The 27,913-nt window shown below is 44.8% G+C and overlaps 1 protein-coding gene across 2 annotated transcripts in view; it reads left to right on the top strand.

Annotated features, from left to right (window-relative positions):
* The window catches only part of FRMD3 (FERM domain containing 3), a 247,360-nt gene that overhangs the window by 171,036 nt on the left and 48,411 nt on the right, over window positions 1-27,913 (top strand). For both annotated transcript variants that reach the window (XM_063081143.1, XM_063081142.1), the window contains exons 7-13: window positions 5,737-5,824; window positions 7,556-7,644; window positions 10,759-10,822; window positions 11,638-11,726; window positions 19,595-19,669; window positions 19,981-20,049; window positions 26,796-26,920. In XM_063081143.1, the coding sequence (XP_062937213.1) occupies window positions 5,737-5,824; window positions 7,556-7,644; window positions 10,759-10,822; window positions 11,638-11,726; window positions 19,595-19,669; window positions 19,981-20,049; window positions 26,796-26,920 (599 nt within the window). The remainder of the gene's footprint in view (window positions 1-5,736; window positions 5,825-7,555; window positions 7,645-10,758; window positions 10,823-11,637; window positions 11,727-19,594; window positions 19,670-19,980; window positions 20,050-26,795; window positions 26,921-27,913) is intronic.

Genomic DNA, 27,913 nt, shown 5'->3' with positions numbered 1-27,913 from the left:
AGGCTCTAGTTTTAGATTAAAATAGAGACCTCACTGATCTTCAGTCTAGTCTAAATATTAGTCACCTGGCTTTATCATTGAAAAGATGCAGTGTTTAGAATTTGAAAAACGTTTTTGTATAAAAAAAATAGAAACCATGTCATTTTACTGGCAGATGGCTCTTGGCCGTGAAATATTGGTACTGATGGGTTACAAGCCCTGAAAAGCATTTGGAACCAGGCCAGCTTGCATTTGCATCCTGCTTCTGCACTTACTAGCCATGTAATCTCAAGCAAGTCATTTTCTTCTTTAGGTGTCAGAATCCTCATCTATAAAATGAAGATGAGAATTCCTCCTTTATGAATATATATTGCTTGAAAATGTAAAAAATTATATTCTGCTTGGAATAGTAGGGTTTAGTAACAGATAGCTCTGCCCCAAACAGGACAGTGGTTACTAGCACTGTGGAAAGGGGGGTCTGGGAGGGGGGTTAGCGAGAAAATTGGACACACAGAATAATTACATTTTGTAGTGATGAATATGTTAATTATCCTGATTTGATCATCACAGATTGTACACAAGTGTTGATAGTCAACTCTGTACCCCACAAACACGTATAATCAATTATGTTTCAATTAAAAAGATAGATAGCTCTGCATGTATATCTATTATATTTCTCACCAATACTGTTTAGTTTAGGGGTAATTTTAGACTGCATAGTATTTCATCCAATGATTCTTTATTAAAAAGGCAGGAATTTCCTCTTAATCATTATAAAACATAACACATAAAAGAGCATATAATTGAGTATATATGATATATGTATGATTTAAAGAATAATTGAAAAAGCACAATGACCCCCAGCTCTGCTCATGAATGAGCATTGCCAGCGGCTCTGAAGTCTCCTATGTGGCCCCCTGAGACCACCTTCTCCCTCCTTCCGTAGGGACACTCTGCTGAATTTTGGGTTCGTCATTCTCTTCTCTTGCTTTTATAAATGCACTTCACACATATGTATTGGTGAACAATGCATTGCCTTACTTTTGCCTGTTTTTCACTTTCACGTAAATGGACTCATACTCTATTCTTGTATCTCACTTTTCCCCATCACCACTATGTTTTTGAGGCTCTTCCACACTGACGCCTACAGCCACAAGCTTCGTTTTCTCTTCCGTGTAGTTAGTTCTGTATTGTATGAATGTGCTGTGTTTTGAGTATTCATTCTCTTGCTGATGGGTGTTTGGATTGTTTCCAGGGTTTTTTTTGCTATCACAAAGTTACTGTGGCTTCTTGAATAATTCTCTGGAGCATATGTCCAGGAGTCCCTACTCTAGGTACAAACCTACATGGGGAATTTGCTGGGCCATAGAGTTAGCACAGCTTCAGCTTTTCTAGGAAGTGGCTGCTTGTTTGCTAACGGTGTTGCTCCAGCTCACATTCACACCAACAACAGGTGAGGGGCACTGTGCCCCACACTCTTTTTTCTTCCTTTTCCTTTTTTCTAAAACAATTGAAAATTGAAGTATAACAAAAAGTCAGAAAATTGTGCAAAACATAAACGTAAGCTCAGTGAACTTGTTACAAGGCGAGCATGTATGTAACCACCACCCAGGTCAGAGAGAGCTGGCAACACCTAGGAAACCTCTGTTATGCCCTTCCCAATATTTACCTTCTCCCTCTTCCCCAAAGGTAATCGCATCTCTCTGATTCAGCACTTTTGTTTTGTTTTACTCATTTCTGAAAGTCATAGAAACGGAATCATACAGTGTGTGTTCGTTTATGTCTGTCTTCTCTTGTTCAATTTTATTTTTGTCGTATTCATCCATCTTGCCATGTGTAGCTTTAATTAATTTATTTTCATGACTGTGTAGTGCTCCATCGCCTATTCATTCCACTGTTCGTAGACATTTGAGTTGTTTCCTGTTTTTTGCTATTACAAATAACACTGCTATGAAAATGTTAGATATTTCTTGGTGCAACGTGCACTAGTTTCATATGTTGCATATGTAACTGTGGGTGGTACCACTGTATTATAGAGTAAACACGTCCAACTTTAGTAGATAAGGCCAAAGCGTTTTCCACATTCACTCTGCCGAGTTGCCCTTCCACCAGCACTATGTGAGGGTTGCTTGTGCTGATGTCCTCACTGGGGCTTGGTTTTGTTAGTCTTTTTCATTTTAGCTACCAGATGGATATGTTAATCGTTTCTTATAGTTTTAATATGCATTTTCTTGATATAAAGAGGTTAAGCACATTTTCAGGTAGTTGTCGGCTATTTAGACATTCTATTTGTTAAGTGCCTGTTAAGTCTTTTGCCCATATTTTTCTGGGCTCTCTGTTTTTTGGTTTTTGTTTTAATTTTGTTTATCAATTTATAGAAGTTTTAACAAAGGTTTTAGACAGGAGTCCTTTTTTGGTTGTGCACCTTGCTGATTCTTTTCCCATACCATGGCTTGCCCTTCTCACCCTGGATGGCATCTCCTCCTGGACTGAGGTCCTGGAGTTTGGTGGTCCTCAGAGCTATGCAGCTCTGGTGCTCTGCTGCCATCTGGGGCTATGTGTTTGCGATTGGAAATTAGGTGCTCATCAGATTTAGGAAGGACAGGGAAGTGGTCAGAAGGAGACCACCTAGGCAAGGGAAAATTACTCACTTTCCACTGTGAACTTCCAAATGTAACCTTTCACAACTAACGTGTTCCCACACTGAATGCAAAAAAAGGGTGTGCTTAAAGCCGAACCTGAATGCTAAGAATAAACGATGTGTGGCTGATGAAAAGGCATGGACGTTAGGTCAGTACTGTCGATGGCTAGCTCTCTAGAACAGAGGAGTCCTTACTCGTATTCAGCAGAATGAGGTTCTTTTCAAGAGAAGTGGGAGGGTCATCCCGGAGCAGAGCTGATCAGCTGCTCTGGCTTCGGTCCTGGTTCACTTTGGCCACGGTCTGGGTCACTGAGGCTGAAGTTTTGCATTAAGGCCACCAGAGTGGGTTCTGCATAGTAAAGTGCTGGATAGCACAGCTTTAACTGCTTTGTCCCTAGATAGGGGGTGACATGAGGGTATAAGTAAATGGGGGGAGGGTGAGCGAGAGAGAAAGTGCCCAATAATATGTTTTCAGTAATTATCTGTGTGGTTTATTTTTTGGCAAAAGGTAAGATATTACTTCAAGAACTTATGAGAGAGCTGTGGAGAAATACCTGTGTATTGAGAAAACTTTCAAAAAATCCCTTTCTCCTTCCTGTAAATATAGTTGGTGAGTTTCTTGAGTCTTTTGTTACTTTATCAAGAAGAAAAATAATTATAATGACTGTGTCTTGAAAAGAAAAGAATTGAAGAAATGGACCAAAATAGGAATTGTTGGATTAAAAAGGCTCACACACCACTGATCAGGACAAATGAATAAAGATGCTCCTTATATATATCACAGTGAAATTCCAGAACCCTGGACCTGAAGCGGAAATCCTGAAAAGCTTTAGAAAGACTTTATTTTCCTAAAGCAGGTATTTGAATGGATTTCTCAGGAGTATTCTGTTAAGGGTGAATTTAAAAATGATATTTTCTATTAAAAGAAAAAGTAGTGTATGTGGCAACCTTCCCTGCCTTCTCCAAGTCTCTATGGATAACAGAAAAAGCACTGGGAAGGGCATGCCGGGAAGACTACCATCCTTGCATCAGATGCCCTGAGATATCTCTGGAAGTTAGGAAGCAAAGGGACCCAGACACGTACCCAGGATGGGTGTAGTTCTTTGTGCTGCGGGCAATGCATGCACAGAGCAGCCATCACAGTGAGTGGACATGCCTTTGGAACAATTGGACAACTTTGACCTCTTCCTCTGGGTCCCTTGTGCTAAGTCACGGGCAGCAGGCTTGAGCTGGAGGTACCCGTGTGTGGGCAACACCCAGAAGGAACTAGAACCTTCAGCCCCAACTCAAGTTACTGATACACACTCTTCCCACGTGGCGCATACCACTCTTCCCTGTAAGCTCTGGAGGCCACTGCGTTAAACAGAAGGATCAAATGCAAAGATGAGCATCCAACCAAGAATCACCAGACAGTTAAGGAAACATCCACTCAGTGAATGAGAGACTCTGAGCCAGCACACAAGGACCTGCACCAAGAAAGCCACATTAATGGAGCAAACAAGAAATGAAGTGGTAATCCTCAGGAAAAAGAGGAACTTATGACTGGGAATAAGGACAGGCTGCTATTTCAAAGTCCAAATGGAAATTATATTGGAAATAAAATAATTGTTTTTAAAAAAATACTTATAAATGAGATGAAAAGCAGAATGCACACAGCTGAAGAATAAATTAGGAAGCTGGAAGTTTGAATTAAGAAATAATTCAGAATATAGTACCAAAAGACATATGAAGAATGGAAAAAAGGTTAAAAGATGTGGAGGATAGATCTAGGAGTTTGGAAATCCATTTACTAGGACCTCTCAAAGAGGAGAAGAGAGAGTGGTTGGGGGTGAGGGAAGAAATGGGGAAGGGGAGCGAAGAATCAAAGAAATGGTCAAAGAAAGATACAAGTTGTTGAATTAAAAGGGTTGACACAGTGATGATTGTAATGAATAAATAAGGATGCTCCTTGACATACGAGACCAAAATTTCAGTGCATTAGGGGTAAAGAAAAGATCTTGAGAGGCTTTAGGGAGAAAGCTGATTTAGAGGCGTGACGACTCAGCTGTCTTGAGAGAAGTTGGGAGGGGTAATCTATCTCTCAGGAGGAGTTTGGGTGGAAATAAATTGAATATTGGAATATAATTTTACATTTTGAAAATAAAAATGAATTCCAGTTGTTTTCCATAGTAAACTCTTCTTGATTGTTGGAAATATGTACAAGGATACTTCAAAAAGTTCATGGAAAAATAAAATTAAAAGATAATCTTTCCATGAATTTTTTTTAGCAACTCTACATTCTTTTTTAAATCTATTTTATTTTATCAATATACAATGTAGTTGATTTTCATGTCCCTTTCCCGATTCCTCGCTCTCCCCTCCCTCTCCGCCCTCCCACCCGTCAACATCATATCTGTTCACGTGTCTCCGTGAACTTTTTGAGGTGCTCTCATAATTATCCCCGGGGAATGATTCAGATTCTCTAACGTACATGTGGGATATTAATGTCAACCAAAATGGGGACTTGATAATGTTGCACGATCCTGGTTTAGAAGTTAGCCCTGAAAAGGCTTCACGGTCCAGGGCTGAGGACAAGACCTTGTTTACCACCCAGGAGAACAGCACTAGGACTAGTGGTTGAGATTTCTTTCAAAATCCAGGGCTCTCCATGGAATGGTTGACAGTTCTTTTTGCTGGATGGCTCTGTTTGGGCTTGTTGATGGGGTTAACAGGATTGCCCAGTTTCTACCCTGAGCGGGAAGGAATGCCATTTATCCTGGATAATCTTCTTTAAAGAGTAGGAAAGAACAGATGCTGAGATTTATTTCATATTAAGATTGAGTTTGCAAGGGCTTACTTATTGGTAACTTGGTAACCTTGCTTAACTGTACGGGTCACAGGAGTACTCAGAGTACCTGTGGATTTATTACGGAACAGTTAGCTAGAGAACATGAGCTCGGATTCCTCAGCAAAGGATCCTCATAGTGAGAAATAATCATCAGTATTACTGATTACTATTTATGTAGGGATTTTTCTCTTTATTTCATTTAGAATATCGTATTTTATTGTATGAAAGGACTCCATGATTCTATGATTTTTCTGTTTTAACTGCCTAAACTTTTCTTGTGTGATTTTAGAGGCCAGAGCCCACCGGTTGCTGAATTCAACTTACTCCTGAAAGCTCACACTTTGGAAACCTATGGGGTGGATCCTCACCCGTGCAAGGTAAGTGCCCCACATGGCAGGTAACCCTGTAGTGATTGATTTGGCCGCAAGAGCATTAATTGGTGGCAGAACCCTCTTAGGAGATTTCCACAGCCTCATCACAACCCTTAAATGAAGGGACAACAGCGGGCTGTAGCCTCATGTTTTGGCAGGTGATTTTCTCCATTGGTGTCTTCCAATTGCTGCCTGATTGCTGTGTAGTAGCCACGTTTTCCTAAATTAACATACGTGGATTGATTCATTCATTCAAGTGGATGGTTTCACTCCGAGAAGTTACAGATCCTGACAGATTTACTTTCAAGGCCATTGCCAGCAAGAATGCAGTCCTTAAAAATCAGAAAGTGGAAGAAAAAAAGAAAGATTTCAGATTACATTTTGGCATCAGGAGTGCTCGTTTGCCTTTTTTCCTTTCGTTGTACTATTTGACGGTATTTCTCTCAAGGGTGGAACACAGACCATTTCTATCAGAATCACCTGGGGCCCACCTCAGAGCAACTGAATTGGAATTCTGGGGGGTGCAGCCTGGGAAATCTGCCTTCTTATCAAGCTCCCAAGTAGATGCTTATGTGCACATTTTCCAGAAATGTTTTATGCAAGCAATGTTTTCCTTTCCCTATCTTAAACTAAGTATGCATCGGCCAGACACTAATCCTGTTCCTAAACTAAGCATTTGTATTAGCCAGACAATTAAAGTTTTTGAGTTATACTAGAACATTTCTTTCCCCAGGTGGGACCCGCTAATATGAGGGTACTTCAAAAAGTTCATGGAAAGATGCATGTTATCTTTCGATTCTGTTTTTCCATGAACTTTCTGAAAAACCCTGTAGTATTTGGCAAAGTACTGGTCCTGTAGCTCTCGGCGCAGGCTGCTCATTTGAAATACCTGGGGAGCTTCATGAACTCCTGTGGCTGAGAACACTACCCCCGCCTGTTATGGCAGGATCGGTGGGGTGGGGACCAGGCTCCCCAGTTGATTCCAGTGTGCAGCCAAGGCAGAGAGCTAGTGGTGCTTGCCCAGATTGGCATATGCGTCCTCTTGTTCTGCCCACACGGTTGCTTTAGAATAGTTGCCAGCCACCCCTTCCTAGTAATGGTATTCATCAGTTTATTCCATAGAGTGAATTAGATTTTATCCAGGAATTTGAGCTCCTCTGTTTATTTATTTATTACTTGGAGACTGACTTGATTTTGTTGTTGTTTTTGTTGTTCCTTGTCCTTTATTTAATGTATCCATGAGATGTTTAGTTTTTTTGGCCTAGGCTGGAAGCAAAGTAGGCTTTTCTGGATGTATTTTTATACTTACATTGCCAGAAATTTTGTGTGGGGTTAAATCAAGTTAGATTGGATGCTCAGGGCTTTGGTTTCATCACATTAGAGTGCTAGTGGCAACCAAGAACAGTTTACCTACGTTAAAGAGCAGATCCGAGAACACAGGCAGCCCCAGAAGACACTTGTAAATAGACACAGTGGTTTGGGACTACTCTGTGTTTTCCCAGGAGGTTCCTGGATAGGCAGAAGGTCCATTCCTCAAAGGGAATAGCTATGTGTTCCTGGACCTCGCCCAGTTTTGGAAGTCCTGCTTTTCGAAGTTCCATCTTAGAAGTTAAGTTTATTACTGAAGTCGTTGGAATTAACCTGAAATTAACACAGGGTGAAGATGAATAAGCACATCATTTCTCATTTATTTTATTTCCTCAATCCAAACAGTTTTTTTTTTTCTATTTTTTTCAGGATTCAACAGGCACAACAACATTTTTAGGATTCACTGCTGCAGGTTTTGTAGTATTCCAGGGAAATAAGAGAATCCATTTGATAAAATGGTGAGTGTTTCTTTGGAAAACTGGCTTGCCATTTTTCTTAATCTTGTTTTCCCCCTCTCCACTTTGGCTTTTTTGGAAATGTCAGGAAGAATGCCTAGTATCCATTTCCATGCCTTGGGGCTTTATTGTAAAGGGATTTATCATTTATAAATGAAACCTGATCTAGGTTGCCCTTAGTGGGGAATAGGAATTGTCAAACTGAGGAGTCAACTCAGGAGACCTGGGCTCAGGGGCTCTGCCCCCAAAGAGAAGGCTTCCAGGGAATCCCCCCCAGTAGCTTCTACAGCTATGGCCAAAGAGTGGACATGGGGTGGACCAGGGTGGGGTTAAGGTGTAAGTTCCCTTGAGCCACTCAGGACTCACTGTCTCCACTCACTTCTCTCCATCTCCTCTTTTGCTGAGTCCTTGGCACAAACTCACCCTTTGTTATCTGGAGTATCAGTGAAAGTGTTTTTGGCAAAAAGTAACAGGACTGTCTGCTCACAATGGCTTACAAAAAGAAGCACTGGTTGGCACACAAAGCAGAAGTTCCAGAAGTGAGGCAGTTCCATGGTCTGTTAACTGCTGGACAACACCCTGAAGGATTTAGGTCTCCATTTTCTTCTCTGCCATCCCAGGGCGGTGGCTTTGTCCTAGGGCTTGTACTCCTAAGATGGCCATGCATACAACTCTGTCCTTTGTGTCTTCACACAGCAGTGCCCAGAGCCTGGATGAGGGCAGCCCTGTGCATGTGTCTCCCAAAACAAGGACAACTTTTTCAGAAGCCATCTAGGAGACTTCCTGTGTATCTAATTGGACAGAATTGGGTCACATGTGCCTACTTAAACCAGTCCCTGCTGAAAAGAATGGGCCTGGGTTGGTCCAGTCAAGGTCTGCACACTTGGGGCTGGGAAGAGCATGCTGTGCATGAACAGTGACCTCAAGAAAGGATGAAGCTAGGTGTGTCAGTAAGGACGAGGGAGGATGCAGTGAGGGAGGTGACCAGCAGTACCCCCTGTGTCTAGTCTCAGGGCAAGATGGATTTGGTAAAGAGTGAGGAAGGCTGAACCTTACATGTGCACTGGAATATTATCAAGGCTTGCTCTTGCCCATGCAGCTTGACTCAGTTCCCTCTCTGATGGCTCCTGACAGGCTTGTCACCCCGTCTTACTGGCTTGTGGGCTCAGCCTGTGTCCTTGGGTCTGAAGTTCTTCCCTATAGGCCAGTGGCCATCCTCAGACCTGGGCTGGAACTTACCCTCCCTTGCACTTACCCAAACCTCAGTTTCATGGTTCTATTAGCATCAGCATTTCTTCCAGCGCCTCTTTATCTGATCCCTTTCCTTTCTCAGCACCAGCCTTCCTTCCAAGGCTTCTCTACTCGATTAGCATCTGTCAGCTCCCTGTACCCTGCTCCCTACATCTGCTGTATTTTATGGTCAACCCTCCCTCTCTAAGACCCCAGCCTCTCTGCATAGCTTCCTTGCCCTCTCTATTGTTGTCTTTTACTCAGTTCATACTTTCAGCCCCTCTCTGTGCCCACTTGTTCTCTTCTTCCACCATCAGCATTCTCAGAACTCTTATTTGCCTTTAATGCGTCTCCTAACTTCCCTGAGCCTGAGCGTTCTCATTCATGAAATGGGGATCAGTTATGTCTGGCTGCCTGAGAGGGAGGGGAGGAGATGGAGAAACAAATGAAATCATGTGTGTGGAGCGCTTTGTAAATGTGGTGTGATCTGTGAACCATTGAGCATCATATACATGTAACATGGGGTGCTATCCAGTTTTCTTCTCTGTATTTTCAGCACCTTGCAAAGAAGTTCCAATGTTAATCACCATCAGTTTATTTCAGAATAGCTTCCTTAGGGATTCTTACTGATTTGGGGGAACCTGGGTAATTTGGGGACTTCCCAAATCCTACCCTAGGACTGCAAATGGCTTGGGGGTCCTGAAGGGTGTTAGATCTTCAGGTTTCTGAATTGCATGAGCCTGGAGTAGTCAGGTTAGAACCTGACATGTCTCGAGTGCAGATTGATTGTAGATCTCCCACTCTGTGGGCTTTCTTATTTCCTGTGCACACTGAAGAGTGGCGATGGATAGTCTCTGGACCATTTGTTTCTGGCTTCTGCATCTTGTCTAAATCTTGGTGCTCCTGATGGGGTGTTGATGCAGACCCCATCCTCCGCAGCCTCTGTTTAGGCACATGTATTTGTAACTGCCATGTATGTGTTACTAAAACAAATTTTCCTTCCACATTAATCCTAGTTTGTTTGTTTGTTTTTTTAAAAAAATCCAGTGAGTTTGTCACTCTTGCAAATCCTCTAGCTAAGTTAAAACACCTTCATGTGACCTCACTGTTCTTTATTCCCCAGGAAAAGCTCAGGGGCATGAATTCCTAATCCCAGGAATTAGAAATCTCTTCTCTTTGCACACATCTTCTCATCAAGGAGGTGACCTGGAGTCTACATTCCAGACAGGTTTTAATCAAGCAGCTCTTTAAGATGAAACCTAAAGTCACTCTTTTGACCATAATTTGTCATTCGTCAAGTTGTTCTCACAATTTTGAGCTTCTCAATATACGAGATATTCAGAAAATCCATGGAAAGATGCATATTATCTTTTAATTAAAATTTTCCATGAGCTTTTGGAAGTACCTCGTATGAAAACACAACTCTTTTGTATTGTAAACAGGGAGAACAGGAATGAAAGTTTTGCAGTGTGATGTTATGTGCTTCTTGGAGATGTGAAAGGATGAGAAAGTCAGTTACTGCAAATCTGTATTATTTTATTGACTGAATCTGAAAAAACCACATTCTTCCTGCCTTACAAAGTGGGCTGGCCAATAAATGTTGTTTTGGTCATTAATGTTCACAAACAGTCCAGAGCTCCTTGGAAGAAAGATGCAGCTTAACTGTTCAAATATGGAATAAATAATTCTGAGCTGCCTATGGATCCTCTCTTAATTCACGTGGGGCTGTTCGCTGCTCATTAGACCTTCACCAATGACAAGACAATCTCTTGACTCATTGCAGTCTGCTTGGCATTTGCGAGTCAGCAGGATTCCTTTGGGAAAGCCAGGTACCTTGGTTAGCTGCCACTTTTTTTTTCTTCTCACGCAGAGATTTTCTTTTCTTAGGCCAGATGTCTGCAAATTGAAGTTTGAAGGGAAGACATTTTATGTGATTGGCACCCAGAAGGAGGTCAGATACTGCTTTTCTAACTACCCATTGTTGTGTGCGTGAGTGAGAGAGGTTCAAGAATAAAGTGTGCCTTCAGTATTGTAGCCCCTGGAGCCTGTGACTTTGAAGTGTGTGATGATAATGGAAACTGTATACTGCAGACATTTTAGAGGCAAATAAATAAACACTGGGTTTGCGCATTTGAGAAGAAAGTCAGTAAGCAATGCTGACTGTACAGCCCTGTGTGAGAACTAGACTGGGACATACCAGAGAAGTAAAAAGATGGAGCCTTTCCCTATCTCTTTGTGCCGTGACACAGATACGTGGAACAAATAAAGAGTACTTAAAAAGCTAGACATCCGCCAGCGCTGGTTAGCTTGTTATAAACAGAGTTTGAAAATACTGAGATTCTTAAAATGAATTACCAGACATAGTTGTGGGTTCGCCAGGGAATGCATCGGGGAGGAAGCCATTACCGAAACATTCTTGACCCTAGTGTTCAGCTCAAGTACTAGTTATTCAAGGATGGCAGGTAAGTTTTTAGACTAATCTGAGTCTGACAGAGGTGGGTGATGCCTGGATTGTTGACAAGGATTGTGTGGCAACTTTTTTTTTTTTTTTTAATCAGAAACAGGGCGTAGATAGGTTGGTGATGTCTGCAAGGGGTGGGGGAGTCCCATTTCAACACCACTTTAAAGAACATAGTAATGTGTTCAGTTGCTTCAAATCTGTTTGGTAGAAGGCGAGATACAACTAGGAAAATACTCTAAGGAAAAACATGAAAAACATAACCTGTGTTTAACATACCCTTTCTTCTTTTGTTATTTTTTTATTAGAAAAAAGCCATGTTGGCTTTTCATACTTCAACACCAGCTGCCTGCAAACATCTTTGGAAGTGTGGTGTGGAGAACCAGGCCTTTTATAAGTAAGTAGCATTTATTCATTTAATCATAGGTTTTAAAAACACCCATGGAAGCCTTTAAGTTTTGCAAATGGCTGCATATTCATTTGATTTAATAAAGTTCTTTTTATTGTATTTAGGTGAATTATCAATTTGGTGCATTGTTCAGAGTAACTCCCAGCCATCATTGGCCTAAGTCCTGAGCTCTATGTTTGGTGTTTCCCATAAAATCGCTGTGGGCTATTTTGTTCATTTGTTTTTTGAAATTAATTTTCCATTAAACAAGTCACAGAATCTATTTTTGCCCCCCCAGAGCAGACCTTGAGATAGAGTTTGGTACAAGCAGCTTATTTGGGATGTAGTCAGTGTACATACCAGCAGGGGAGTGGGGAAGCGAGATCAGGAAGCAGTCCCTGCGGTGTGCAGCCGGCCCTGCTCTGCCAGGGGCACTAGGAGACTGTATAACCTGCCTCAGTGTTCTCCTGCCAGCGGGCACAGAGGCAGCTGTTTATCTGCCAGTTCCCCGTTCATTTTGGTTGAGGGCTGCTCTGGAGGGCAGAGTTAACACTGGTACTTGCTGGTGTCCTCTCAGTATGGGCTCGATGTGCTCTTGCAACCACAAGAAGAGACCTTTGGCAGAGAGTCACACGTGCTCATAGTGAGAAGGCTTCGGTATATAGAAACAAGAGTCAAAGATTTGTAAGTGGAATGCTCTCAGAGTACAGGAGCATAGAAAGTCGGCGCAGGACAGGACTTTGAAACCATTCATAAAGCTCTCAGGTTTCAAAGGAGGGTCAAACTGAGGATTTGTCTGTGGATTTCCCCCTCCTCTTCTATGAGACTCACCTGCTGCCTGGAAAAGTGGGGGTAGTGGACATGGTAAAGACCCTGGCCCATCCCTGCCCAGGGCACCAGCACTGCCCACCCCTGTAGCTCATCCTGGGGGCTTTTGCTCAGTTTACCCCAAGCCTCAAACCGAGATTCTGTTATCCTCATTAGACTCAACTCACTGAAAATGCTGAATTTCTGAACTGCCTGAGCTTTGGCTGGTGAAGATCATCAGGAGAATGATGGCTCAGATAATGGTTTTTAAACCTGTTTTTAGCCACAGAACACTTTTCCTTAAACTGAAATGTTGGCAAAGACCAACGTATAAAAGGTAAAGACAGAGAAGCTGTGGTTGTAGATGGAGCTAGAGTCGGGAGTGGAAATTGAAGACCCTCTGTCCACTGCTCGGTGCTCCTCAGGAACTTGGGTGACCAGCTGTACAGTTTGCCTGGGACTTTCCCAGGTTTAGCACTGAGAATCCCCAGTCCCAGGAATCCCCTCAGTCCTGGGCAAGCCCTATCAGGAGGATAATTTGAAAACCCCTGCGTGAGATGATGCACAAAATGCTGGCTTCTAGGAATGGCAGGAAAAGGTGATGCGTATCAGTAGATGTTTCCATGACCATCACCACCTCAAGCCATCTGGGTGTCCTCTACAGTGTTTGGGGACTGGTAAAAAAAAAACAAGATACCCACTGGCATCTGAACAATCAGCATGTCTAGAACATTCCATCCACATAAGAGGATAGAGAGGGAAACAGCGCTTGAGGCCTTCAGTCTTTATTCAGAGACTAAGAGTTTTTGTTTTTGCTTTAAATTATTTAATAAATCGAAATCTAATTCACATATAAAATTCACCCATTTAAAGTATGTAATTCAGTGGTTTTTAGTGCAGCGTACAAAGTTATGCAGTCATCCTAATTCCAGAACACTTTTACCACCCCCAAGAGAAACCTGGTGCCCATCAGCAGTTACTCCACATTCTCCCCTCTCTCCAGCCCTTGGAAATCATTCATGTACTTTTTGTCTTTATGAGTTTGCCTATGCTGGACATTTTATATAAATGGAATCATAAACTATGTGGCCTTTTGTGCCTGGCTTCTTTCACTTACTATAATGTTTTCAAGGTTCATCCGTGTTGTAGTGTGTATCAGTCCTTCATTCCTTTTTAGGGGTGAATGAGATTCCATTGCGTGGATATACCACATTTTGTTTATCCATTCATCAGTTGATGGATATTTGAACTCTTTTTTAGCTATTGTGGATAATGCTATGAACATATGTATACAGTTTTTGAGTAAACAATTCTCTTGGGTTTATACCTTGGAGTGGAATTGCTGGGTCATCAATAAATGGCAGCTGCTGCTATGACCACTATTGTCAGCCCCTCTGCTAATGATGAGAGGTTTTGCAGCACCACTTGGATGCAGAGCCCAGTCCCTGATTCTGAAGGGCTCTGATTCTGTTAACCTCAGGGGTGGGTGCTTGCTTCCTCTGCTGCTCCAACCCTGCCCCGGGCAGAGGTCCTGGCCCTGCCTCCAGCTCTGTCCCACTGGTGCTGCATTTTAGTGGGTTCAGTTGTCAGGGCAAGGCCTGGCCTTGGGGGTGGTTTGCTCCTTCTGTTTTCAGTTCACCTGCCTTGGGAACAGGGAGGCTGGTGGCTGCTGCTACAAATTCCCCAGTGTGCTTTTAAGACATGAATGTGCTGCTGGTTGTCAGCTGTCTCAGGGCCACTGGTCTGGTTGGAAAGCCCTGGCTCTGAGATCTGCTGCCTGGGAACTGAGCCCAGAAGCAGACAGTCTGGTTTTCCTGCCTACTCCAGACCCCAGGAGATCCCCAACACAGACTTAGTCACCAAGCTTCTTTTTTATACCTTGTGTTGTCTAGGTGCTGCCAGCCCCAGAGCACTGGAGCTCACCATTTCTGGGCACTGGTTCACCGAAGGCACACTGGACACATTGAAGGATTCAGTGGTTTACTGAAGTTTTCATTCAGTAAATCCTTATCTCTCACCTATTTTATTCTGTGTACTGTGCTAGACACTGTGGCATGGTGGAGGCTCCAGTGACACTCTTTGTCCCCATTTAGTATGGAATTGTGTGCAGGTAAATGTGGTCCCTAATAAATTTCTCATTTGGAAATTGTGCTAGAGGAACAATGATAGAAAAAAAGGAACCCAGACTCGCTCCCTAATCAAGCACCTCTCCCACTTCAGTGAGCACATGAATTATCTGGAGATCTAGTTAAAATGTGGGCTCTGATTCAGGAGGTCCGGAGCAGGCCTGAGGTTTCAAATTTCTGATAAGCTCTCCAAGTTCTGCTGTTCTTCAGGCCCACGGGCCCCACTTTGAGTGACAGGGTTCTAAACTGTGGTTCTCAGCCTGACTGCACATGAGTATCACCTGGGGGAGCTTTTAAAAAATACCAGTGCCATCGGTCCTTGGATCCTACCCCAGACCCAATTATAAATCAAAAACAGAGTTCTCACCAAAACTCGTTTGGGAATGTTCATAGCATTATTCGTTATTCATAATAATTAAAAACTGGACACAACCCAAATGTTTCCACATTTGGATAAATGTGGAATGGTTGAAAGAAATGATGGTGAATGGATAAAAGAAATGTGGTATATCCATACAATAGAATATTATTGAGCCATGAAAATGAATGAAGTACTGACACATGCTACAACATGGATGAGCCTTGAAAACACAATGCTAAGTGAAAGAAGCCAGACACAAAATACCACATATTGTATGGTTCCATGTATATGAAATGTAGATTAATGGTTGCCTAGGGCTGGGGGTGGGGGAAATGGGCAATGACTACCAGTGGGTACAGGGAGTTTCTTTTGTGGGATGAAAATGTTTTAGTATTAGATAGTGGTGATTAGTTTTTTTGGTTCAATTTTTTAAGCTTTGTGAATTACATTAAACACCACTGGAGTGTACAATCTAAAAGGGTAAACTTTATGGTATGTAAATCATATCTCAATAAAGAAATCCAAATCTGGGACAAAGGGTCTAGTTACTAGTGGTGATAAATGTTTCCCAGGTGTTGCTGGAGTGCAGCCAAGGACTGAAAACTTTGCTCTAGTCCAGTGATTCTCCAGGAAGGGTCCCTGGACCAGCATCAGCACTCTCAGGAATTTGTTGGAAATGCAGATTCTTGGGCCCTTCCCCAGACTGACTGAATCAGAAACTTGTGTTTTAAAGAGACTTCCAGGTGATTCTGATGCTCACTGAAGTTTGAGAGCCTGTATGGCTAAAGCATTACTTTAGAAATACTGAAATCAGACAGACTTGGGTTTGTAGCCTGGTTTCTACAGCTTCTATCATGTGACCATGGTTAAGTGACTTAACCCCTCTGTGCCCCAATTTCTTCATGTAAGTATTTGGATTGCTTCCTCTCAGAAGAGACCTGTGAAGATGAAATGAATTAGTGCATTTAAGGTGCTATGGGTGGCACATGACCCGTAGTAAAGGCTCAATAATAACAAATGCTGTTATTGTTATGATGACTCCAGAAGTTCTAAACCCTGATTTCAATGGGCGATCTTGTGGTTAATTCTAGAGATGGCCTCGTGGAGTACCACTTAGTATTGCCCTAGCACCTAAACTGACCCTGTCCCCAGTCCTTGGAACAGCAGGTGTCAGGGGAAACATTGGAGGTGGGTGCGAGGATGCATGCTCCTGCAGAGACCCCCTGGATTTCTCCGTGAGGCCAGGTGTTAGAGCGTAGTCCAGCTTCTGTGCTGGGATTCTGATGGGGAGTTGGAGGTGTAAGTGGGAGATAGCAGGCAGGAAAGAAGGCAGAGGCTGGAGGGGATTTTAACTAGGTCATGAATGCATTGCTTTTGGTGATGAGAAGACTCTTCCCTGGGCTTACTGTTGATGGGACAGCTTGGTAAACAGAGCCTGGAACATTCTGGCTAGAGCTAGAGCTTTATTTGCTTTCAGTGTTTCCCTGGAACCTTCATGATTTGGAGAATTGGCTTTAGTAACTTGATAGTGAGAAGACAATGAAGAGGTTTTGAGAGTGGTATTAAGGAGGGAAACTATTGTATAATGAACAGGTACTACTCTAGGTGCTTTCAAATCATTTACTCTCGTGTAACCCTCCTCAGTCCTATGAAGCAGGCATTATGACACCCTCCCCTTTAAAAAATACATGGAGAAACTGAGGCTTAGAAAAGCTATATGACATGACCAGGGTCACAGAATCAGAGGCAGGTGGGAATCTGGGCTACTGTTCTTTCAAGTGAAATGTTATCCCTTGGGTCATTGGAGAAGAATTTGGGGACTCAGAGGTTCTCAAATGCAGGTGGGCTGCCTTGGAATCACCTCGGGGTGCTTGGTTAAAATACAAGCCCCTCTGCAGACCTACTGAATCAGAATCTCTAATGATCAAGCCTGAGCACCTGTGTTTTTAACACCTCCTCCAGGTGTGGCCAGGCCTGGGAATTGGTGTACTGGACTGCTGTGCCTTAGACTGGCCACCGTTCTTTCTCCTTCCCATTTCCCTCCCTTCTGTGGTCTTTGTTTCCCTATTCCCAGTGGGATTATGTTCCACTTCTCAGAATACACTCCCCTGTTAAAATTTTATTAAAATCTCAACTGAAACATTCTAGGAGTTCACCTGGACGTTTGGGAGGACAGGCCATTGGTGGTGATGCTCCCGGGAGAGCTTCTCAGAGCAGGTTGAATGCCATGGATGAGCATTGGGGAAATCAGCTGCCAAGTGCTCTTTCTCTCTCTCCTCCTGAGCAGACAGCTGCTGGCTTTCTCTGTGACGTATGTCTTTTGACCTGTTGTTCCCGAGTCACTCTCAGAGTGTTCTGTGGTGGCAGCACAGTGCCAAGGCCCGTCCCCAAGAGGCCAGTCTGGGTGTAAGGAGACAGCACAGCCTGTTCATGGGACCTGGGTGGGCCAGAGTGGAGGCTGACCCAGTGACAGAGAGCTGCCACCTCTCCCTGGCCGGGAGGTTGAGTGTAAATACAGGCCAGCTTCCAGTGTCACTTCTGTAAAGTGGGCACAGCACTGATTTTAATTTTGAAAATCCAGTTAAGGCTCTTAATCATTTTCTTTTCTTAGCAGACCACTTTGCCACAAGGATCTTTAGGAACCTAGACTAAAAAAATAAAAATAAACAATAAAAAGGCCAAAGCTTTTTTAAAGCTTTCTCTTCCCCCCATCTCTGGGGACTTGGAAGCCACACGTCACTGAGAAGATGGGGAAGAGGAGGGGGTGATTGTTCCTTTCTTGGAATCCAGTAGACAAGGTGCCAGGCCCACAGCTGTGCAGGGGGAGGGGCAGATGGGCCCAGAGCAGACGTGTCTTCACAGGAGGAGCAGGAGGGGGACACAGCAAAGACCACCTGAGCGTGGCTTGTGGGGGATTTGGAGCCTCTTGGCTGGGTGTGGTCTGGGAAGAACCTCTGGCTAGCAGCCTGGGCTGTGAGGATGCTCTAAGGTGTGGATCTCATATGTCCCTCTGGGTCATCTGGGGCTGTTTACAGAGGTGCACAGGGTGGGGGTGGGGGGATTCTTTGCAAAAGACTTACCGTGGCTTTCCATTTTTCTTTGGATGAAGACCAAAATCCTTAACAAGGAAAACTGAAGGTCAGGTCCTGCAGAACTGGACTCTGGCTCTCTCTCCAGGCTCGCCTTGTTCCTCTCTGTACATTTGTACATTTGCTCTTCTTTTTTCATTAGGAAAAAAATGTGCATGTATGTGTAATTATAATAACATGGGAAAATGCATACGAGGTCTTAGTTCCTTGAGAGCTCAAGCTGAGGGCTTTTGTGCCTGCTGACACCCATCACCACCCACCACCGTCCCCTGCTTAACAGCTGCCCAGCCTTGGACCTCAGCTCAGAGGTCGCTTCCTCAGGACACTTTTCCGGCCCCCAGACCACATCAGCTGCGCCCCCCCCCATTGTATATTTTTCTTCATAGCTCCACAGCTTGTAATTTACATTTATTTGCATGGTTACTAGATTAATGTCCATTTCCTCTCTAGACCTTACACCCCACGAGTGCAGAGACCCCGCACTTAGCTTGGTGCGTGGAGCTGGGTCTGCACTTGGTTAATAATTGCTGAGTGAATGAAAGAAGCTTGATGAGGCTCGGGGGTGGGGTCACTGCCTGCCCTGAAGCTTCACAGCCTTGTCTTCGCTGAGAATTCTGTGGAGTATATCGTTTTGTGTGTATGTATTTAAGATTTTCTGACTACCAGTATTGTAAATGATCCTGAACTTGGGGAGACCCGTTCTTTCTAACTTGTTGGATTTAATTGCATGAGGCTTGAAGTGACTGCTGCGGAGGAATCCTCAGCTGTCACAGTGATTTAGTGCTCTGTGTGCGGCCTCCAGGCAGCCCATGTTTTAGACTGTTTTTCAGAGTGTTGCTGTTCGGTACTTATTTACAAGTATGGCTCAGAGGTGCTGAATCAGTGCTTGGCTGGGCTTCTTGTTCCTTGTGTTTCTTAGTCATATACCAGTGTGGGTTCTTTTAAAGGGCACTGCGTCATGGTGACACAGAAGCCAGCAACCATTCCCATGGCGACATGGCCCCTCGTTCCCTCGCTTGGGCAATACACAATAAGTGAGTTCTTTGTAGCACAATGAGTGACCCGTGTTGCCAGGAAGGAAACTACTGGAATGTTGATACAAGCAAAGGCCACAAAGTGCCCCCAGCACCAATGAATTTAACAGTGCCATGTCCCAAAATTCCATCCTCTCCCTATGTTTCCATTAGAAACTGGGGAAGAATGCCTTCTGATTGTCAATATCACGTAGTCCTGTTGCAGGTCGTGACCTGGTAACAGATTATGAAACCAAATGTGTGGGTCATGACCAGCATTTAAAACAATGAAAGGGAATAGCATAGAAAATATCAAATGGCAGTACACATAGTGAAAGTAACTATTCTTTTGTGAAACTTTTCTTTCCGTTCCTGTGCATGCATGCTGCACAATATAGAATACATTTCTTTCTTGCAGTTGAAAATATGATTACCACAGTTCTAACAGCGTGTCTCACTTGGACTTTGCTTTTTCTTGAAGGTATGCAAAATCCAGTCAGATCAAGACAGTGTCAAGCAGCAAGATATTTTTCAAAGGAAGTAGATTTCGATATAGGTGGGTACCTGTGGTTCCATTTCCGTGATGGGATGGGAGTGGGGCAGGTGTTTACATCTGACTGTTTTGATTGTCAACAAGCGCACCTTGGCTTGTGCCCGTGCTGCCTTCCATTTCCACTCCATTGACCTCTTGTGCTCATGGGGCACCTGCACACTCTACAGTCACTACCGCTCGTGGAAGAGGAGAAGGGGTAGATTCTTACAGCTGGGTCAGACTGCTGTGAAGTTACAAAAAAAGTGATGTGTGTGCACACCCCTCCCCTTCTGCTGAGTGTCTGTGCACGTACGTTGTGCTTCTGTCTTTTGCAGTGGGAAAGTGGCCAAAGAGGTGGTGGAGGCGAGCTCCAAAATCCAGAGGGAGCCTCCCGAGGTGCACAGGTGAGTGAGTGCTCCCTGAGGGTTTTAAATGTCTTCTGAGATGGCCAGAGGTTGTTCAAAGCTGGCTTTTCCAAATTCTGTACATAGTTACTGTGCGTAGTGACATCCGGCATTAAACAGGGATACTCTCATCTCCCCAGAATCTCCCTCAGATTTGGGTAGGCCATGGCATGAGTGCAGCTGGGCTCTGTTTTGAGTTTCTTGCCCCATGGAGAGAGTCATTGATTAGGTCTGGAGTGTCACATGAACGAGACCGTGTGTGAGGGACGGCTGTACCATCTCCTGGCCCACCTCTATCAATGCGTTCTCTCAGAACTGCTCTCTGTTCCCGCAGCCGCTCGCGGGCTTGGTCAGGTCCATCGGCCTGACTCCTCCTGGGCTCTTTCACACGAGGGTGGAGGCTCACCTCTCCTCAGGCCCTTTACTCAGAGGAATGAAGGGCTGAGTCATGATGGGTTCAAGGGTGCACATCTTCATTAAGGTGGCACTAGATGGTAATTCGTAGGAATCAAGTATTCTCTTGGCCGTGTTGGACTTCATCCCACCACAGTTTACACAAATCATTGTACATCCGAAACCTCAAATATGCTAGAGATCTAAAACTGCACGTCACATCACGGACATCCCTGTTTTTAAGGCAAGGTCATCGTAAGCTAAATTCTTTGGGAAGTCCCCCCACACTGATTGGCACCTGTCCTTCCCCATCTTTGAAACCCAGAGGTGTGTCCTTTATGCTTAGATCTGTCCAATCTCCTCCATTTGGAGGGTGACCGAGTGAATTGGCTACTGCTTCACCCTGTCCGTTGGGGTTGTTGAGCAGGGGGAGGCTGTGGTCCCACAGAAGTGTGGCTGAGCCAGCCTGGGGGGGTCTGGACTTCTCTCCCACATAGGAGAGCAGAAGCACAGTCAGCAGGAGATCCCACACAGAAGTGGACTGAGAATAATTCATTCCTGCTTTTGGGCGACTGGTGGGAGCTGTTTTATACACATCTGGGAAGCCAGTCTCTCCTGCTTTAAACTGCAGGGCAAGGGGAGCTAGAGCACCTTGGCTGGGTGCAATACCTTCAAGTCTTACCACCTGCCCGTCAACGAGAAGAGTCTTTTTATGGTCCCCTCCCGTGCCCCAGAGCGGGTTATTCAGTGCCACGGAAATGCGGAGGAAACTCTAAAACATATTTCAACTCTTCTGTAATCTCTGGGCTGGAGATGACCTCAGGGATCATCTTGTTTGATGCTTCTTTTTTTTTTTTTGACCGGTAATGGGACTGTAACCCTTGGCTCGGTGTCGTCCGCACCACGCTCAGCCAGTGAGTGCACCAGCCCAGCCATCCCTACAGAGGATCTGAACCCGCGGCCTTGGCGCTACCAGCGCCTCACTCTCCTGAGTGAGCCATGGGGCCGGCCCAATGCTTCAGGGAAACTTGAGTCTTGGACAAGTTAAGTGATTTATCCAAGGTCCTAAATTCTTTTGGTAGCAGACCTAAGCCTTGAACTCCATTGTCCTGCTTCTGAGTCCTGAGCTCTTTCTCTCTTGCACCCTGAAAGCCTGTGGTAATTCTGAGAAGTTGGTAGTAGAGGCTGATCTGCCCCAAGTAACTCAGCTTGGGTTTTATTCTTCTAGTTTGATGCTTGAGTATTTGATCTCTATAAAAAGACATACTCAGTGCTGAGGAGTTCTCCTGATGGTACAAACACAAAGCAGGAAACTTTTTTAATGATATATTTTCAGAGAGACATAGTCCCAAAATATCCAAGAGTCTCACAGTTACCATCTGTGGGTAGTTAATGCGATCAGAAAAGAATCTTTAAAAATACTTCTTTTAAATTGAGGTTTGAATAGTTTATGGGAATCAAGGCTTCTCAGACAGTAACTTGTGCAGGGGTCACCTGGAGATCCTGTTAAAATCAGATTCTGGTTCAAGAAGCCTGGCGTGATACTCGAGAGTCTGCATTTTTGAGGAGCTCCCAGGTGACGGCCACATGGCTGGTCCCTGGACCACACTTTGAGTAGCCAGGCTCTCTGAACATGTGGTGGCGGGGTCAGGGGAGGAGGTTGGCCAGAGTGGAAAGCTTTCCCTGGAGTGGACTGAACCACCAGAGGGGGAGGGACATGGACACATGCTGCGGCATCAATCACTTCTTAGTTTCCCTTTACTGGAATCTTCTAAAAGCCCCGAAGATATTGCTGCAAACAGGGACCTAGAGGCCATTGAGACCTGGTTTACATGCTCTTTCTTTCTCTTGCACCACCCCTTCCACACGTATGTGGAAGACTATTGAGTTCAGTCCTCAGGACGCCTCTGTGCTCCTTGGTTCTTTGGTGGCATCTCTCAAATCTCTGACAGTACTGGGAAGAATTTGGTGAAAGTAACGATATAGGGTAAGCCCTGGGAGGGAGGGCTGTGTCTGTCTTGTTCGTCTCCATGTCCCCAGCACCTAATGCAGTGCTTGGCACATAGAGGTCAGTACATGTTGGTTGAATGAATGTGTGAAGTAGGCGTGTGGGGGGACAGCAGCCCCTCTGTTGTCTTCTTAGATCTGAGACCTGTGCTGGCTGCTGCCCTAGGACCCCCACCTCCCAGAGGTGGCATGGGGTCAGAGCCACGGTGATGGGCGACACTTCCACACTGGCCACTTCTCCTCCCTTCCCAGCAGCCAGTTGCATGGTAGAAAGTGGTTTCTCTGGAAGTTATTTTATTTTTGAATTATTTTGGCTTCTTTGATTTGGCTGTCAAAAGTGAGAGTGTAGTAACGAGGTCTCCCTCTCTGGTGGCTCTAGATGACCATTAGTCCAGAATGGTGATGATGAGGCTTCAATTATCTATCTTTCCTCACACCTGATATTCTGCACTTCAGAGAGCGACAAGTTTGCAGGCTCCTCATTCTGACAAGATATGTGTGTGTGTGTGTGTGCGTGTGCGTGCGTGTGTGTCTGTGTGTGTGTGTGTGCGTGTGTGTGTGTGTAGAGAGAGACAGACATAGACAGACTGAGAACACTGTCTTGGAATTTTTCTTTTTCTTTGAAAAGAGGAGCAAGAGCTCACTCAGATGTTAGCTCACTGGTCTTTATTGATGACAAGATTTCTAAGCAAAGCCCTCCCAGGCTGGCTACAGGGTGAGAATCATCTGCCATCCCAGAGGCTCAGTGGAGCTGAGGGCTGCCACTCAGTGAGCCCAGGGCTGGCTGTGAAAGCCACCTGGGCATAGCGCCCCCCTGGGGACACTCAGAGGCAGCACCTGTGTAGGAGTCATGAATGGACGCTGATCTTGGCTGCGTTGCTTGCCAGCTGTGTGGCCTTGGGTGAGTCACTTCTCGGATCATGGGTTTATTAATCTATAACATGAGATTTCTAACTTTGCTTTGCCCAACTTCTAGGTTTTGTTATGGGGATTAAAGTGAGGTGCTTTAAAAATCGTAGAGTGCCACACAAACATGAGATGGTGACATTATCACTGTCATCTCTCACCCAAAAATGGGAAGCCAGAATCTGACAGATAGGTTCCCATTAAAATCCCTTTGATGGGGCTTTTAGAGGCTTGATAACAGGCCAGCACTACTTTCTCTCATTTCAAAGAATGGGGCAGGAACTCCACGAGCCTTGTTTCCTCAACTGTAAATATAGTACTTTTCTTGCCTGTCTTCCAAGCACATTGAGAAAAACAAATGACATTAAGTGTATACAGTCCACATTTGCCAGCATTAGAATATACTTGCAGTTCCCAGAGGAAACCTTTCTGCCTCAGTAGAGTTCTTTAATGATGGTTTCATGTGGAGACTGTTCTGTGCTGGAAGTACATGCACAAGTGGCCTGCAAAACGGGTCAGGCACTTTTGCAGAGTCAGCTGATCAATGGAGTCTGAGGGTGGAGAGACATGGTGCATATCCTAGCCTGGCCTGGAGAGACCCCAGCCGCAGAAGCATGGACCTCAGGAACTCAGGAAGGGCAGAGTGGAAGCTGATTGGGAAATCGGCACACACTTCAGAAAAGTACCTTACAGAGTGGGACCTCATCCAGCCACCAATAGCAGGACCTCAGGGGTAGTGAAGAGTCCCCTTTGGGATGTGCGGGCTAAAGGGTGCAGAAAGGCAGGGTGGAGCATAGCACAAGCACTGGAATAGGGATCAGAGGGTCTGGCTCTGAGTCCTGCGTCCACCCATGTAAGTGTCAATAGTTAAGTAACATAACCTCACCGAGTCTGTTCCTCATCTGTAAATATGGTATTTACCTTGCCTGTCTTACAGGCATGTTGAGAAAAAAATAAGGTAAAGTATATACAGACCATTTGAAAACTAAAAAAGCACCATTCAAATGCTGGTAATGTATGAGTATTACATAGAACAGCTATGCTGCTGGGCTCTTGCTTTGATGAAGCCTGGATCAGCTGGCACCTGTAAAATGGTTGCGGGGGAGAATGAGGTAAAAAGGAGGAATCTTTAGTCTCAGGGAGTTGGTAGTTGTCTTAGTCCATTTGGGCTGCTGTGAACAAATACCATGAACTGGGCAGCTTATAAACAATAGAAATTTATTTGGGAAGTCCAAAATAAAAGTGCTGGCAGATTGGCGTCTGGTGAGGACCTGCTTTCTCATAGATGGCACCTTCTTGCTGTGTCTTCACGTGGAAGGGGAGACAAGCTGCCTCAGACCTCTCTGACAAGGGCACTAATCCTACTTATGAGCCCTCACGACCTCGTCAACTCCCAAAGGCTCCACCTCTTCATATCATCACACTGGGGACTAGTTTCAACAAATGCATTTTGGGGGAACACAGACATTCAGGCCATGGTAGTAGGGAAAGGTTGGAGACTTGCATTTTTTCCTAATAGTGCATACTCTTTCCCCCGAGCTGTTAAGTGCCCAGCACCAGGGCTTGGAGCCCTGGATTCTTTGTGCTCCAGAGAAATCGCTAATTGTATCACCTTTGGGTTTATCTGAGTCTTGTACTTATCGGGGAAATAATACTTATCTCTGAATCATATTATCCATTGCAGGAGTCATCATGTCTAATCCCAGGCAGACCCCCAATCCTCTGTCTGGGCTCAGCTACAGTGGAGCAGGAGGAGCCTGTGAGCTGAGGGGCCAGTCAATATCCAGTGCCAAGACAGGCTCATATCTGAAGCTCAGCCTGTCCTAGAACCAGGCTGCTGCCTGGACATTGCAGTGTTGTGGGGTGGGGGGAAGCAGGGTGTTTGAGATCGCCAGCTGAAGAAAGGGCTGATGGGGAGCAAAAGACCCTCCATAAAAGCTCCCTCAAGGCCCATGCTTGCAGCATCAATAAGTTTTGGGGATAGGAGCCGCTGTGAACTCAGCTGGCAGGGACAGTTAGGGATGGAGCGATTCAGAGCTGCTTTGAGCAAGAATGGATAGATGGGCTTTTTCTCTAAAGGGAGGTTGGAAAAGCTAGGTGGTGCACGCAAGCATGGCAGTGAGTCATGCTTTGCAGAGCTAGATTCACAGTCACGGACGGGCCCAGGGCCAGAGGAAATCCCAGGAAAACTCAGAAACTGAGGACCTTCCACAATAAAGAAGGAACAGCTCATGGTAGATTTTAATCTCCTCTCCTTATTCCTCTCTCCCTTCCTTCCTTCCTTCCTTCCCTCCTCTGTGAGGATTTCCCCATTCCCAATTCTTTTCCTATAAATTCCTGTGCTTAACAGAATGCCTTAACAAGATGCCAAGTGAGGCGCTGTAAGGCCCACAAGAAGGGCTGGGTCAGTCTCTACCCTTAAGGTGCTTATCAAGGTGGGGGCTGATTAGTAAGTACACAGTAACTACAGAGAGACACAGGTGACAAATGCAGTGAGTTGTGAAAGAAGACAGAGGTGTGTGTGTGTGTGTGTGTGTGTGTGTGTGTGTGAGAGAGAGAGAGAGTGAGAGAGAGAGAGAGAGAGAGAGAGAGAGAGAGAGAGAGAGAGAGAGAGATTGTGTTGTGAGGAACAATCCAGGAAGGCTTCAGGGGGAAGGAGACCATCTTCGAGACCATCTTCAAAGGATGATAGTTTTGGCAGGAGCCATGGGGAGGGGGCAGAGTGCTCAAACACCACCTGCAGGTGCCCCACCTCCCTGTGCGTCAGGATAGACAGCTGGTCTCCTGCAGCAAGCAGTGCACATGGGCTTCTCAGCTGCCAGCCAGTTGTCTTGACGGGACACCTGCACAGTTTCCTTGCCGTCTGCTGCCCGTCACAGCCACTGACACTTGTGCATGCTCCTTTCCAAAGGAGAAGACAGTTGGCTTCTGTGGCCGGTTGGTGAGGAGGTGTGACTTTGAATGGGAATATTGAACATTGGACATCCAGCAACAAAGATAGCTCCTGGTTTAGAACATCTGTGCCGTCTGTCTGGCAGGGTTTTTGGTGCTGGTTTTGGTTTTGGTTTTTGGTGGTTGTTAAATTACTTTAAGCCATGCCCTTTGTTCTCCTTTCTGCATACCTAGTTCAGTGATAGTTGCCTCTCATGTCTTTTTCTCCCCCGTGTCTTTTTAAAATACCCACGTTGTCACCTAGCATGCCCAGGTCTGATGACATGTGGAGAATGACATTTTCTTTTGCTGGGTTGTGTTAGAACACATGTACGTTCTGTCAGGACCTTCAGGGCTGTGTGTCTTAAGTGTTGTGTTGTCTTTCCCACTGGATTAATCCACTCTGTGTGTCTAGAGGGAGCTCCAAGCGTGGGTAGCCCACTGAGATGGAGGGAGGGGTCAGCGTTCGCAATGGAAACCAACTCCGTCCGGCTTGTGTCTGTTTTCAGAGCCAACATTACTCAGAGCCGCAGTTCCCACTCCCTGAACAAACAGCTCATCATTAACATGGAGCCCCTGAAGCCCCTGCGTCCTTCCCCCCGTGAGCAGGAGGAGGAGCTTGTGCTGGGTGAGGGTAAGTTACCTGTCACTGCAGGAGCCAGGGAGGCCCCGGTTCTGCGTGTGCTGGGGAAGGGGCTGGGGCGGGGGCGGGCATGAGTTTATAAACACGCACGTGTTTAGTGCCATGGGAGTTTTGCTGGGAGTTCTGTCAGTTTCTCCTGGAGGGAGTTCACAGGTACAAAGTATTCCTAAAATTACATGTGAAAGCAGTAATGGTGATAGACCCACACTGTTCAGTAGGGTAACCACTAGCCATGTGTGGCTATTTAAAACCAAGTTTAAATTCATTAAAATTGAAAATCCATTTCCTTAGTAAACTAGCCAGATTTCCAATGCTCGGTATCTACATGTGGCTAATGGCTACTGTATTGGACACTGACACTGAGACTATTTCTATCATCACAGAAAATTCTGTTGAATAGCGATGTTTTCCACTGTAATCACAATTTCATTGTGTTACAAAGAATTCTCCACAAGTCTCTCTACCCTGGTTAACCCCTTTCTGCCTCAGTATTTCCCTAGCCTCTTGTTTTCTTTTCCACAGTTACCTTGTCTGACAGTTTTGATACAAGCTAAAATAGACAGTATCCACTTCAACCCCAAAGTGTTATATTTTTAAGATGATAATAGTTGTGTTTTTAGGTTTTGTTGATTTAAGGACTCTACTTACTTGAAGATCTCACCACACTGCTTGCTGCTGACACCTGCTGAGGCAAATCTCATGCTCTTATTAATTTCAAAGTAAATTGAAAACAAATACACTCAAAATAGTTATTAGAGCCCTGGATACAGTCATAGCATGGTTTCCCTTAATTTATGTGATTTTGGTTTCTTCATTGAAAATCTGGATACTGGGTAGTTTCAAGAGACAGGTCATCCTGTCCCCAAAAGAACACCTTTACCTCCAGCTTCAAGTCAGGGATTCCTTTTATAGGAGAAAACTTTTCAGTCCATAATGAGAATGTGGCTTGAGATGCAAATACCCTTGAGAGAGGAGCAGCAACCA

This window comes from Cynocephalus volans, chromosome 16, assembly GCF_027409185.1.
Source record: "Cynocephalus volans isolate mCynVol1 chromosome 16, mCynVol1.pri, whole genome shotgun sequence".
Classification (NCBI taxonomy): Eukaryota; Metazoa; Chordata; class Mammalia; order Dermoptera; family Cynocephalidae; genus Cynocephalus; species Cynocephalus volans.
The sequence above is the reverse complement of the archived record's forward strand: the minus strand, read 5'-3'. Positions and strand labels throughout refer to the sequence as shown.